A 14,659-nucleotide genomic window follows, 5' to 3' on the forward strand; every position below is an offset into this window, starting at 1 on the left:
AACATACCCTGGGGTTGATGGATCAAACAAGACTGTCAAGATTTTTGCTTCCTTTAGTCCAAAATGAGATATCCTTTGTCTTGCCTTCTCTAATACTTGCCTCTCTCATGCACTCTTGGAGCTAGGCAAAGTAAAACCCAACTACTGAAAAAATAATCTTGTGTGTTTAACACAGCATTTCTATAAATGACAGTGCTGCGATTTTTGAAGTCTAACATTCAGAAAAATTTACGATGGTTAGAAAATGCTATAACCACAGCTCACTGCAAACCTGGGTTCCTGGCTTTCCATGAGATAGCATAAGCACTGCTAGTCCAGATGGCAAAGTTTAAATCTGTCATCAATCTGGAGTGAAATACTGCTGAAGCTCAGAGCAGTCTGTGGCCCATATTTTAGCACATCCATATCTGTGGGAGGAAGCAAATATCTCTCTCTTCAGCTACATGGCAGCCTGGAAGGCCGAAACACTGACCATTTCAACAGAGGATCAGTGGTCAAGGCAGAGATGAAGAGTAAATGCTGACAAAGAAATGCTCTATCATCTAATATATGGAACGAATTCATTTGCATTATGGCACCATGCAAGTTGTACGTGTACAACTACATAGAAGGCTTTGTGTCATCTCCATCTCCATACAACAGTGAAGATGATGCACAGATCTGCATTTCCTCCCTGCAAAACCAGAAGGCCAAATTCTGGCTAAGGCCAACCTGGGTTAAATCTACACTAAGACTCTTGGAGCAATTTGCAAGCAGTTTGCTCCTCTGGTGCAACATGAGGCCATTCCCTCTCGTCCTATTGCTGTTACCTGGGAGCAGAGGCTGACCCCCACTTCGCCACAACCTCCTTTCTGGGAGTTATAGAGGGTGATGAGGTTTCCCTTGAGCCTCCTCTTCTTCAGACTGAACAATCCCAGTGCTTCCCATAACACTTGTGCTCCAGACCTCTCACAGCTTCATTGCCCTTCTCTGGAGAGGCTCCAGGGCCTCAATGTCTTTCTTGTAGCAAGGGGCCCAACATTGAACACAGCACTCAAAGTGAAGCCTCACCAGTGCTGTGTGCAGAGAGACGATCACCTCCGGCTCCTGCTGGCTGTGCTATTTCTGACACAAACCAGGATGCCGTCGGCCTTCTTGGTCACCTGGGCACACTGCTGTCTCATGTTCAGCCAGTTGTCAGCTAACACCCCCAGGTCCTTTTCCTCTGCACAGCTTTTCACCCGCTCTGCCCCATGCCTGTAGTGTTGCCTGGGGTTGTTGTGACCACAATGCAGGACTCAGCACTTGTTCTCACTGAACTTCATCCCATTGGCCTCAGCCCATCCATCAGCCTGTCCAGATCGCTCTGTAGGGCCTTCCTACCCCCAGGCACTTTTCCCCACCTTGGTGTCATCTGCAGACTTACTGAGAGTGCACTCAATTCGCACATCCAAATCATCAATAAAGATACTGAACAACACAGGCACCAATACTGACCCTTGGGGAACAACACTTGTGACTGGTCACCAGCTGGATGTAACTCCATTCACCACCACTCTCTGGGACCAGCAATCCAGACAGTGTTTTACCCAGCAAAGAGTGTAACCGTCTGAGCCACTGCCAGCTTCTCCAGAAGACAGTGGGAGACAGCGACAAAAGGCTTTGCTCTGGTCTAGGCAGGCTACATGCCTTTCTCTCATCCACCAGGCAGGTCACCTGGTCACAGAAGGAGATCAGCTTGGTCAAACAGGACCTGCCTTTTGTGAACTTATGCTGCCTGGGGCTGATCCCCCAGTCGTCCTGCACATGCTGTGTGATCTCACTCAAGATGAACTGTTCTATAACCGTGCCTGGCACTGAGGTCAGGCTGACAGGCCTGTAGTTCCCCAGATCCTCCTGACAACCCTTCTTACAGCTGAGTGTCACATTAGCAAGTCCAGTCATCTGCGTCCTCTCCGGTTGACCAAGACTGCTGAAAGATGGTGAAACACCGCTTGGCAATCACCTCTGCCAGCTCCTTCATCACCTCAGGTGGACCTCATCTGGCTCATCTGTGATAGTCCATGTGAAGAGCAGGTTTACACTGGTGATGCTGCTCCCTTTCCCAGCATCACTTTCCCGGCCAGACGTATGAGCCAAAGCAGGGGGAAAAGCAGGGAAGAACATGCTGGCTGAGGACGGGAGAATTTGTCTTGTGAATGCTGCAAAGAACTGAGCAGAGAGTCTCAGGGAAGGTCTTGGCAGATGCCTTGGGGGTGGTGGTGGGTGGGTTTCTGAAGCTCTGGTGGGTTTAGCTACGTCAGCAGCACACTGCACTGTTAAGTTTTGCCATTTACTAGCACTGTGCTATTGGACTGAGTCTAGATCATCGTTTTCTCACTTCTCTTCATCCCTCACTTCTTTTCTTCTCAGAGAAAAACCCACAATTCTCTCATGATTTTCTCTTGTTGCAACATCCACCTATTACACTGATACTCATTCCATTCTTGCATTCCCAACATCACGCTTTCTAAATATTGACTTAGTGCCCTAGTCTCCATGTGAATACAATCACTTAAATTTATAAATAAAACACATTTTGGGATCTTGTTATTTGTTTCTGGGTTCTTAAACTTTCAAGGTACTCTTTCTGCAACCTCATGAGTAGGAACATGAGCTTCTCCCACACTCCCACAACTTCAGACTGTGGGGCTTCAATGAAAATCATCAGTTATCACGAGAATCATGATGAAGTCTCTGGAGTAGGCACTGAAGACTCACTCTGACATCTGTAACACCCCACATCTCCTGTAGACCTATCCCATGTCCCACTTGTTCCTCCCATGCTCGGCATCCTCTTTACTGCTCTGAACCACTGGCTCCCTTGGGACTTCCCCTGACCATCTCCTTGGTCACCTCCAATTACTGATCTGATAACTTCCTACCCTGTTTTTGGGTCAGGCCATTCTCAGGTGGAGTCTCACAACAAAGGCCTTGGCCAGCCCTGGGTCTGCCATTGATTCGTCCCTTAAGCCCAGCCCTGAGTGGGGTTGCAAGGGCCAGGCTCAGGAAAGGCCATGGGAGGAGAAAGTCTGACAAGACAGGAATGGCCTGGTTGCCTGGGGCAGGCATCAGGGAGATCAGGGCAGCAGTTTCAGGGAAATACCAGCCCAGAGAGCTTGGGCCAGGAGGTTCGTGGTGACCTACCTGTATAATGTGGAGGCTGCTCTCTTCAGCCCTTTAGGTCTGTTAGGTTTAGGTTCCCCAGCCATGTTGATATCTGCAACAAACAAAGCCACAACATTACCTTGTGTGCCCATGAGAACTGGGAGTGAGGCACAGCCCCACTGCACTCTGCTGGGATAGACCTGCTGCACTCCTGCCTTCCTTCAGCTGGTCCCTGATGGACCTTCACAGGAAGACAAATGTTTTCCTCTTGCTCTACACAGATACAAAACACTCATTTTCAAAGTCAGTGCCTCTGGACACGCTCAAACCCATGTACACAAATTCAGGGCAGGCTTCCCAGGGGAGCACAGTGCTGTTATGATAAGGCACAGAATACAGAAAACTGCCAGTAGTTCCAATTTATTCCTTGCTCCTTCTAGAATAAAAATGAGTGTTAAGCACAAGCCACAAGTTGCTTTGGACTGGGATACATTAAAAAGTGCATGGAGTGTAGGGACACACACCCAATTGATCTCTCAAGCATATCTTTGATGAAGGGCAGGGAGAATGGGTTGCTCTAATCTGTGGAGGAAATTTCTCTCTCAGTCTCTGCCAAACATGTTTTCGATGTGGGAATAAAGTGATAGAGCCAATTTCATGGAGATAGCCAAGAGGATGGCAAGCCAGTGCCAAGAGTGACCATAAGTCTGTCTAGATGCTTCTGGACACTGCAAATCATGAGTTGGAAGGGACATTTAAAGATCATCTGGTCCAACTCCCACGCAATGAACAATGACATCTACATCTTGATCAGGCTGCTCAGAGCCTCCAGCTTGACCGTGAATATCTTCAGGGATGGGCCATTCACCACCTCTCTGGGCAGCCTGTGACAGTGCCTTACCACCATCTTTTTCCTTATATCCAATCTAAATCTTCCCTCTTTTAGTCTGAAATCCTATTATCTTGTCCTATCACACAGCCTGAGTCACTGGAGGTTTTTTCTGGCAGGGATAGGAAAGGACAACTGCAGCCACCTGGGTGTGCATTACTATCTTGCTTCTGGAGTTGGAAATGAATTGCAGTTATTTGCTTAATGGCTGTACCTCCCTTCATCAGCTAGGCACAAGACTTGTGCTCAACATCACATGCATGCCCTGGAAATGTGTTCCTTGCAAGCAAAGGGACCACCACCCATGGTGGCCATGCTATGTGCTGCTGTTCTGGCACGGGGGCACGTTCCGATCAAAATGCCTCCTTTCATTGTTGCCTTTCACTCTCCACCCTTCCATATTCAGCTGCTAACGCAAACGTAGGAGAATGCTGAGCCTGAACAAGGAGTGAACAGGACAGTTCTGGATGGCTGCTGCCAACATGGATGTCTTTCCGTTTTTTGGAACAACACAATGCCTTTGGCAATGCTATAGAGGAAGGGAGGAATAAATTCTTCCACGGTGCATCCCAGAGCACATCCTTGCTCAGCTCCAGTTCTCCTGCTGTGAACCCATTCTGCTGTCAGGGTGCATCTTGCAAGCTGCCAATCACTTTTCCTGCAAAATGGAGAGCAACTGACAGCAGCATGCTGACTGACACCCTTCCAGGGAAATGCAACGAAAGCCGAATGGTGGATAATGACAACAATTAGCTCAATTTGCTGGCATGCACTGCTACAAACAGCACCACAGAGCCTTCACTGGGGTGTACAGTCAGAGCAGGAAATTTGTACTTTCAATCTGACTGTGATGAGACGTCAGAACCCCCAGGACTCCCTTGTCAATGAACAGGGAAAGATAAGAGCTCAGCATGCACATCAGCCTGGACACATTTTGTATCCCATTTCCATTCTGGCTCCCTACTCCTCATCACTGAACCCATTTGCTCAGACCCCCGCTGCCCATAACCAGGTGTCTCTTCCTGCACTAAATGAGAAGATTGTTCTTTGTCTATCAAAGATGTCAGGGAAAGGTTACTGGTGTGGATCCAGCCTGAAGCGCAGAGCTCCTGCACTGAAATAGTGATGGCCTCCTGCAATGACTGGATTTTCTAAGAGCATCTGCAGAAAGCACAGTGGTAGCCAGGACCTGCCTGGCAGAGCAGTCCATGACCCAGTGAGGGATGGGCTGCAGACACGGCTTCCAAACACCTCAATTTAATAATGCATTCAGTATCTTGCTGATCAGTTAAAATGCAAGTCTGACAATTTGCACGTCTGCTGATAAAGGAAGAAGAATAGAAAAAGATGGAATAAAATGCTATTAGGACATCCAGATAGAGAACTGATCTTAATAAAAAGATGCCAGATAGAAAGATGAGCTGCTGCCTTGCTCAAGCTAAGGCCTGGCATGTAGGAGTGGCTCTGGATTTGGATGTCCTGCTAACGACTCCTGCTGGCACTGGGGACATGCTGCCCTGCTCTACTGCAAGCTGCTGCCCCCCAGCAGGTTGGAGGTGCTTTCTCCCTTCACCAAGTGCTGTCCACAGTGCACGGGCGGTAATTTCCCAGGAGCTCCTGCCATCCAGAATGCAGCTGTAGGCCTGAAGAGCACTGGTTTACCGCTCTTCTGCAGCATCAGGTGCTTGCACGTGCAACCAGCTGAAGCTACTGCATGGAGCTGGGAAGGAACACTGGCTCCAGCCACCACGCTCCAGGTGCTTGGAGGACTGGACATTATAGTCTGAGACTCACATTCAGAATTCTGCTTTTGAAGCCTGACAGTACTGGTTGTACCAGCAGGTTTTGGTTTGAAGATGATAGCATGTCCCTCCAGGCCATGCCCATGCACTGAGGCAGGGACAACCTCACCAGCAACACATCTACCATGCCCATACCTGTCCCATCTCTTTCTTTCCCTCCACATTAGTACAGCCCACGTGGCTGTGAAACCACGTTTTTGTAAGGGTCTTCTACTTTTCCTGTGCAGACATTTTCTAATCACACTGTACAGCATCTTTACCTCTTTCTCTCTGCTGGGTTCCACTGAAAGAGAAGCAAATCCACATTTATACTGGGCCATGAGTATTACGGGAAAGCATGCTGAACTCTTCTGTTGTGAGAATTGATCATGAAGAGAAGGCAAATGAAAGGGAACTGAAAGCTCCTCCAGTGTGTGTGCAGTTCTCACAGCTGTAGGTTGGTTCTTTTGCCTTGCTGGCATGGCAGACCTCTGGGACCAGCACCAATAGGACAGTAAACAGTTCCAATCACAATACCTTTTTATAGGCATCTCTCTTAAGCAAAGTGGCTGTGTGGCCTTCTCCTAGCTGCACTGCTGACAGCAGTGCCAGCATGAGCTCCTCTGCTCCCCAGCACCTCGCTCATCATTTCTACCAACAATGCAAACATGTGGGCAACATCTGGGCTGCAGCCACCCTGACACACTGCACCTCAGCTCTGCTTTGTGTTGACAGCAAGAGAAGTGAAGAAAAGTTTCTGTATTCGAGTAAACCATGGATGGAAACAGCACAGTGGCTTAAAGACATGACCTAGCACACAACTTCCTATTTCTGACTGCTGTGCTAGCAGCAGAGTGGGAATGGGTTGCAAATCGCTCCCCTGTGTGTCCAATGGCCGCTGCTTGCAGCAGACTTAGAAATAACAAGTTTTCATTAAAAACACTGCCTTCAGTTCCAATTCTCAGCTTAGAGCTGGTGACAAAGGCTTCTCAGCATGTGACACTTCAGAGCAATCTGCAAAACAAGGATGCAGCTGGGAGCAGCTGGGGTGGTTTTGTTTGTTATTTCTTATCACACAGACAAGAGACTTTCACATATCTGGTGGGGGGAGAGTTATCTCATTTAACATCAGCTGGCTGAAGCCAGTCTAAGACCGTCCAAGTTAGATTTTCACCTCTCTTGAAAGGCAAGGCTAAGGCTGGTACCTTGGTACCTCCATCCCAACCTCAACCAGATGTCTCAGACTCAAACACAGAGAAGCTCATCTCTGCTGATCACAGAGGATGTCCATGTGATCAGAAATGGTGAGACACCTGACTTCTGGATGGTGAAAAAAATAGGAGATCAAGTCCTCTGGTAGTACTGAGGGAAGCCATTCAGGTGATGAGCTGCTGTTATTTCAGTCCAATTCTTCATTTCAGGATGCCACTTTTTCTGTCCAGAGTCCCCCCTGCCTCTACAAAGTCCAAGCAGCGCTGTGGCCACAGTCCTGAGTGCACTAATACATCTGGATGGCTGTGCTTAGCCTCACTGCTGATCTGCAGGACAGCTCTGATGCTGGTGTCCACCACTGTCACAGCCATGCCTGTGCCTGGATATGGACCCTGCTGTTCCTGCCCCATGGACCAATATGCCCCCAGGCCTGTCTCATCACTATGGCCCTGCTGGCTCATCAGTGGGCTGTGTCTAATCCATTCACCATCCCTAAACCTGACCCTGATTTACAGATCAATCCTGCAGCCTGATCTTGGCCCAGCCATGCCCTGACTACCCTTTAGGGGGCAGCTGGCCCCTGTTGCACCTGGGCACCTAGAACACAAAAGACTTACCCAGTGTCTGGCCTGCAAGCACGCGTCCGTTCTCACCCAGCACGGCAGCACGCGCGTGCCTTTCATTGGAGTACTGTACGAAGGCATAGCCCTTGTGAACGGAGCAGCCCACCACGCGGCCGTACTTGGAGAAAATGGTCTCCACATCTGACTTCTTGACCACAGCTGTGTTGAGATTGCCGATGAAGACTCTGGAGTTGATGGACTTGGGGTCATTCTTGTTCGTTATGTTGCTCGTCTGCACCTTCAATGACATCTTGAACACCTGAATGAACAAATGAGGAGTCAGGAAGGTGTGCAAGGGAATTACCCAAGTCTTACAAAAAGGGGAGGGGGAAAAGGGTTCCAGCAAGGCTAGAGCAAGGGGACCAGCACCCCAACTACAGCTAGCCTCTGGAGGCTCCTCTGTGCTGGGCAGGGACTGCTGCCACCAGTACAAAGCTCAGCAGAGATGCATTTATCAGGCTGACTCGAGTGTATGCTGGCTGCTTCCCAGGCACAGAATAGTATTTAAATAGATTTTACAACCAAATAAAAACTTTAATGCAATTAAAATAAAGTCTTTACCTGTCTATACTTAATTAGAGTTCAAGGACTGCTCTTTTTAGAGCAGGTTTGCATTCAGCACTTTTGCTCATGCCCACCTCCTAGGCTTCCCCACAGGTCCGTCCCCCTGGCACAGGCTGGCTCTCCCCATGCACAAGGACAACCTGGACCCTGCAGATCTGCATCTGTAGATAGAAGAAGGCTTCATTTTTCTGGAAGTAAGCAATGAAATTTACGTGGTGAAGGAAACACTGTGCTCCTAGCTGATATCTGCTCTCTAGCATTGCTGGGCTTTGAGCTGCATTCTGAGCTAACAGGAGATGTCACTGTTTGCTTGGGAATCATAAGCAAGCACTGCAGCCCGCCACCACAGCTGCAAGGCACGATCCTCCTGCGTCCTTACCTGGGGTATCTCATGGGCAGTCCCTAGGAAGGATCAGGGCTGGGAACTGTATTACATTCAATCTAGTCTTGCTGCTTATCAGACAGTTTGCTCTTGTTTATGCAACAAAAACTGCACCTGTCCAAAGATTCTGGTTTGATTTTCATCTTCCAAAAAAAAAGAGGGGCTGCCTGGGGCTCCTTACTGTGTGCTGCACACATACGATATGGTATTTACTCAGGAGCAGTCAGTGCAGAGCTGTGGGAGCTGTTTTACAATGCACATGGTTGGTGCTGCTCTTCCATAGGTCTTCCCCATTGGCTATGGCAGAGCACCCTGGCCCCTATCAGATACTTCAACATCTGCCTGAACACTGCTGGGATGAAGTCCAGCCAGCTTGGGGTTTCAGCTCTCCATCTCGGTCTGGGCAGTCTGGCCTGGGATGGGTGGCAGCTCCCTGGCTACATGGAGCAGCTCTCTGTGATCCCCAAGACCTGGGGGCTCTGTCCACCCGCAGCCCAGCCTGAAAAAAGTCTGTCCTTACAGACAGACAGAATCATTTCCCGACATGCTTTTTGGGGTTGTGCCAAGACTTACAAAGAACCAAAGTCCCCTTTCCCCTTCTTGTTATCCAGGGATGGTAAGGCCCTGGCACTGCTGCCAGGAGCCGTGGGTGCCCCATCCCTAGAGGTGACCGAGGCCATGGAGGGGCCCTGGGCGGCTTGAGCTGGGGGGGCAGCCAGCCAACAGAGAGGATAGGGCTGAATGTATTTCTGTGCACAGAGGCAAGCATCAACACCTCAGGGCTTGTCACCATGAGCTGTCTATTTCCAGGCTTTGCAACAGCCAAGAAGCGCGGCCTGACCCCATAGCAGGGGCCTGCAGCCTGACCCATGCAAACAGGAGATGTTTAACACTGATTGCAATCAATGAGCTCTACAAGGACAAATCATGACTGCCAGCCCTCAGCCTTTTAATTTTCAGGGCATGAAGATCAGGGCACTCAGCTCCTTCATGGTTTGAAGTCTACCTGTGTGTAGCAGTGGAGTTAGGCCTGAGTGGGCTTCATGGTGCTGCAGTGAGTTCCCAGCCCATGTGAACACCCACCCATGATCCAACATGCTGGCACAGCACCTGGGGTACCTGCTTGAGAAACCCTCAGAAACTTATGGTGCCTTTAGGACCCAGTGTCCAAATCCAGGTCTCTCTGTCTCTGCATGATTCCCCTGCAGCAGCATCCCCAAAGCTGCCCTCATCTGGGCTGTGCTGCCATGAATGGATGTTTCCCAGCTTTCACGCTGAACAAATTAAAATATAATCCTGTTGCTCAACACCCACTTCTTGTCACACTCTGATCAATTTTATGCTGCTGCCCCATACCTCAGCTTAGGGAAAACCCTAAAGCTGCTGTTAGCCCAAACACTTCCCAAATTGTAGCATGCCTCGGAGAGTATTATTTATATTGCTCTAATTTCTGACCAGCTGTTTGCAGCTGTAAATACCAATTACATCAGTGTGCTGAGCTCCTTAAGCCTGTGTGGGAAGGATGTGGGTTAAGCTGTTTCCATGCTATGAGCAGAACACAAAGATCTGGCTGGAAGATTCAGTTAAATCAAGGGCTTTTCCCCCAGATTTAAAGGGCTGCCTGCTCTCAGCAGGTGCATCAAGACCCAGCTCTGCTGCTGCCAAGGGATCTGGTTCACTTTGTGTGATTTCTTTAAAAGTAAAAGAGCTGGATGAGGATGCTTTCTAGGTGGGCACTCAGGTACCAGATGAATCTTCACTTTGAGAATAAATAAATTACCAGCAGTAATCCCTTCATCCCCTCCTCCCCCTCCACTTCACCTTCATTATCGTTAGGATAGACAAGTAAGAAGGAATGACACACCTTAATGAAGGTGGGACACAAATTCCCCATTTTACAGATGCGTTACCAAGGGGCTTGCTAGCTAACACAATGACTTGAGAAGAGACCCCTGAAGTCCTGGCAGGAGTTCACCCCGGACAAAGTTACCAGCTCCCTGCTTTGTGTGGACCTCTCTGAGGTGGGGGTAGGATTCCTGCTTCCAGGCTAGGACCTGGAGCCTTCAGACTGAATTCCTTGAGCTCCTTCCGACCCTGCTCAATGGTAACCATTCCCCAGAGGGTGCTGGTGGGGAGCAGGACATCCCCTACGGCATCCTACCGTCTGAGAGGTAGGTGCCATGTGGAACGCTGCCTGCCCCCAGGTTCCATCTCCCACCTCACATCTTTCTTGTCCAGCTATGCTCCAGATATGGCACCTGCAGGTGCTTCCCTTATGGTTTCTGCTGCAGAAGAAACTGTGCCTGGTGGCTGGTCAGTGATGGGATGGTGGCTCTGGGTGACAAACTCCAGGTCAGGCCAGCTGATAGCCAAATCACTGGGCAAGACTTCGGAGGAAGCCACTGAGGACCAGAGGTCCTAAGTGCCATCTGCCCACTAACTGCTGCCCCTATCCCTGTTGTGACAGAGATGGGAGCCATGGCCTCGACCACTCGAGCACTTGTCCAGGCTGAGATTTCAGCCCCAACAGCAACATCCTCCATCTAACAGGCCAGTGCCAAGCACTTTTCTGCTGTCCTCACACACTGCTGGCTTTCCTGGATAAAACAACCCCCTTTCCACCCAATTAATTTCCGTTGTCTTCTTGCACACAATACTCATTTTGCATCACTTCTTGCTATCCTTACTGTAACAATCAAACTTTAATCACCACTTCTCACCAAATGCTGACCACCACATACTAATACCACCTATCCTAACCACACATCAGCAGAGCACTCTACATCACAGCCGGGTGAAATCCAGCACTGGTTCAACCCCAACTTCCATGAGAAACATCAGAGCTCTCCCTCATGGTCAGCACAGCACAGGATCTCTTAGAGCTACCATCACATAAAAACCAGTGGAAGCCCTTGGCAAAGCATCTTGGTGATTCTCTGATTATGTATATATATATAAAAATAGATACAGCAGAGACAGGTACCAGTGGTGATACATTGATATTTTAACAACTACAGCTGTCTAGAGGATGCATTCTCACATCTATTATTTTACCTTTCTCCCTCAAGCAAGTACTGCAATAAGGCAGGCTTGAATCACAAAAGAGAGTAAGAAATAAAAAATGCAACTAGTAATGATTCTTATCAATTGGACATGGACAAATGGATGTATAAAGGGGTCCTTGCAGACCTCAAAGAACACAAAGCGCACATGAGTATGATTATTTCTGCTTTCTGGGAGGGAAACTAAGACACAAAGCTTACTTCCAGTTTCTGAGGAAGGCTGTCAGTCCTGCTAAATTCTGTTGGGAATTCCCTGATATTTGCTGTTTTGCTTAAAGCTTCAGCTGCTGTATTCATGCAATTGTGTGAAGTAACACTAACACACCTTCCTGTACCACAAAACCAATAAACTGCTAACAACAACCCTATAAAATAAAATACAGTAGGATAGGATAGAATAAAATAAAGTAAAAACCTTGTAATGCCCCAGAAGCTCAGCACGATGAGGCATCCATGGGGCATCCATGCAGGCCGCAGTCTGGATGCTCCGTGCAGGCTGCCCCTGGCAGCATCCATTCCCACTTCTCCTCCCTACCCGGGGCAGCGTGGCTGGAAACGATGTCACGGCCCCTGCTGTCACTCATGTTCAGGGATCCCTTAAAGATATTGATATTCAATCCAGTAGCAGCCCAAGGCCAGAGCTGGTTTACTTGATAAGCTATTTTTCCTTCCTGCTTTAAGTGCCTTGCTTCACAGATTAGCTGTTTAATTGAGAGCCAGGTGTCTAAAAACCCCAGAGGCCTCCGTCTTAGTGATGAACTGTCACAGAAGAAGAAGGCAAAGAAAAACCACCCAGCCCTGCCACTCTCTCTTCGCAGAAAGCTCTTTATTTGTGTGACGGCCACACACAGCTGGGTTGTTATTTTCTTCTTATCACACTTGTTCACAAAATGAGAAACATGGTTTTTCATCCTGTCTCGGTCCCTGCCCAACTTTCCCCAGCTTGGTGGCTCTGAGCTGAGACAGATGACAAAAGTGCCGGTCCTGCAGAGACCTCAGGGGACAAAGCTGCTCCTTGCCACGGGCCCAAGAACATTTTGGCACTTTGGGTGCCCCATCTGGCAGACTGCTCCCCAGCGTCCTCTGGGGCTGGAGGCTGTGTGGCCCCAGTGCCTCCTGCTCGCTTGCTGGGATAAATCCCAGCTACATAGGCACATTTCTTTCTGCATCTGCTATGTGCTCACTCAGGTCAAAATCTGATTCCGCGGCAGCCAGGCACTTGGCTCGGAGCGATTTCTAAATGGAGCAGCTCCTCCTTTATCCATAGAAGTAGCCTTAAATAAACACAATGCATTACATGACCCTGCCTGCCTTGCCCTGCCCCAGCAATAGCACAGAAAGGCAGATGCATCTACAACTGAACTCCCCGCCACCTCTGGTGCCAATCACTCCTCCTCGGGAGCTGGCAGTAATTTGCTGGTGAGTCCCCAGGCACTGGAGTCGAGCTCTGAAGCACTGCTTTAATAACCAGCACAAACCCTGCAATCTTTTTAATAGCTTTTGAGTTCCCACCACCTCCTCCACAGCAAACTGGGGGGTCTCAGCCTTTCTCCCGGAGAGCAGAAATACCCTCCGCACTGCTGTGTGGTTCAGTAAGTAGAATAAACTGGAAAGGAACGAGTCCTTGGGTTTTCTGGAGAAAATGGCTCTGGTTTTCCCAAATGTGATTGTTAGGGGACTAGGAAGTTATTAAAAGAAGGAAGTAAATAAAGACATTGCAGGTGTTGCACTGGTTATGCAGGAGCAGAAATGCCGTTTGGGGAAGGGGCAGTGTGAGGATGTCTGCAGTCTCCATTTGACCCCAAATGGACCAGAAATTGGGGATGCTCTCCAAAATGGTCAGTGCTTACTTCATTGAGTTGGTTTCCTTAGCCTCTCTGCTTTTAAGTGCTAACTCCCCAAAGCTAGGACTCCGTGCAGATGGATGCACGGTGCTCCTGCAGACAGGTGGATGCTGAGTGTACAACAGTGTGTACAGAATTAGCTGCTTCATAATACTCCTCCAGCTCTCCGTCTTGCTATGCAAAGAGCCTGCTTTTATAATTTTTAATTAAAACGAGTCATTTTGAAATGGAGAAATCCTGCCAATCCTTTCAAAACCTGGTCATGATTTAGATTCAGTGCATCTGGCAAATCCCTCGTAAAGGAGCAATAAATAATCAGTAGCCGTTTTAATAAGTATTTAATCAGTTGTTAAAGGTACAATAGTTACAAAGTCTATCAGGTCAGCACACAGTTTATAGCTGCTGCTCGTAACCATCTGTCCTACATATTATTCATGCCTATAGAAAGCTTAAAAATCTATTTGTCAAGGTCTTAAATCCTAGTGAGTGCGATAAAGGGATGACCTATGGCTGGAAACCCTGAGATAAAGCCAAGCACAACTGCACCAGCCCTGCCCGCCTGCCTGTCTGTCTCCTGCTGAAGCCAGACACTGACATCTCCTTCCACCTGACAGCATACAGGGCCAATTAAACCATCATGTAAAAGTCATCCCACCATCCGTGCTGTGCTAGAATTTAGAATTTAGCATTTTCTGAAGCCTGTGTGTATCAACGTCATGGGTTTCAAGGTGTGAGACAACACTCCTCTTTACCTGCTGGAACTTGAACTGTCCCATTCATGCAAAGCTTTTCTGGGCTCTACTTCTTCCATGAAAATAATTCTTAAATGAAGGCATTTTTTCCCCCTAAAAATAGACTTTGTATCATCCTTTGATTGCAGAATATGCAACAAGTCGACTTTTCAGGAGTCTCTGCTTCTAATCGTCTTGGGAATCTCCTGTGAACAGACTCACATTCTTTTTGACAGCAGCAAAATAAATTTTAAAGGTCAATTGACTCAGATAAGCCCAGCCTGGCAGCACTTTCAGATGCAGAATTCCAGGCATAACATTTAGGTTGTGTTCCAGAACAGAAACAAAATTCTTTGGAGGAAAGAAACTTTAAAAGGAAAAAAAAAAAAAAAGAAGAAGAAGAAAATGAAAAGGAAACAGCAATTAAATAGAATGTCATCTGTAA

The 14,659-nt window shown here is 48.3% G+C and overlaps 1 protein-coding gene across 4 annotated transcripts in view; it reads right to left on the minus strand.

Moving 5' to 3' along the window:
* The window catches only part of RALY (RALY heterogeneous nuclear ribonucleoprotein), a 71,413-nt gene that overhangs the window by 11,737 nt on the left and 45,017 nt on the right, over positions 1 to 14,659 (minus strand). For 3 of the 4 annotated variants that reach the window (XM_010722268.2, XM_031556504.1, XM_019622068.2), the window contains 2 exons: positions 7,626 to 7,890; positions 3,166 to 3,238 (listed from right to left, as the gene is read on the minus strand). In XM_010722268.2, coding sequence (XP_010720570.1) covers positions 3,166 to 3,238; positions 7,626 to 7,881 — 329 coding nt within the window. In that variant the 5' untranslated portion in view covers positions 7,882 to 7,890. Of the gene's footprint in view, positions 1 to 3,165; positions 3,239 to 7,625; positions 7,891 to 8,269; positions 8,292 to 14,659 lie in introns of those variants that run through there. The other variant, XM_031556505.1, reaches the window with a different exon arrangement.

Source organism: Meleagris gallopavo, chromosome 22 (genome assembly GCF_000146605.3).
Source record: "Meleagris gallopavo isolate NT-WF06-2002-E0010 breed Aviagen turkey brand Nicholas breeding stock chromosome 22, Turkey_5.1, whole genome shotgun sequence".
Lineage (NCBI taxonomy): Eukaryota > Metazoa > Chordata > Aves > Galliformes > Phasianidae > Meleagris > Meleagris gallopavo.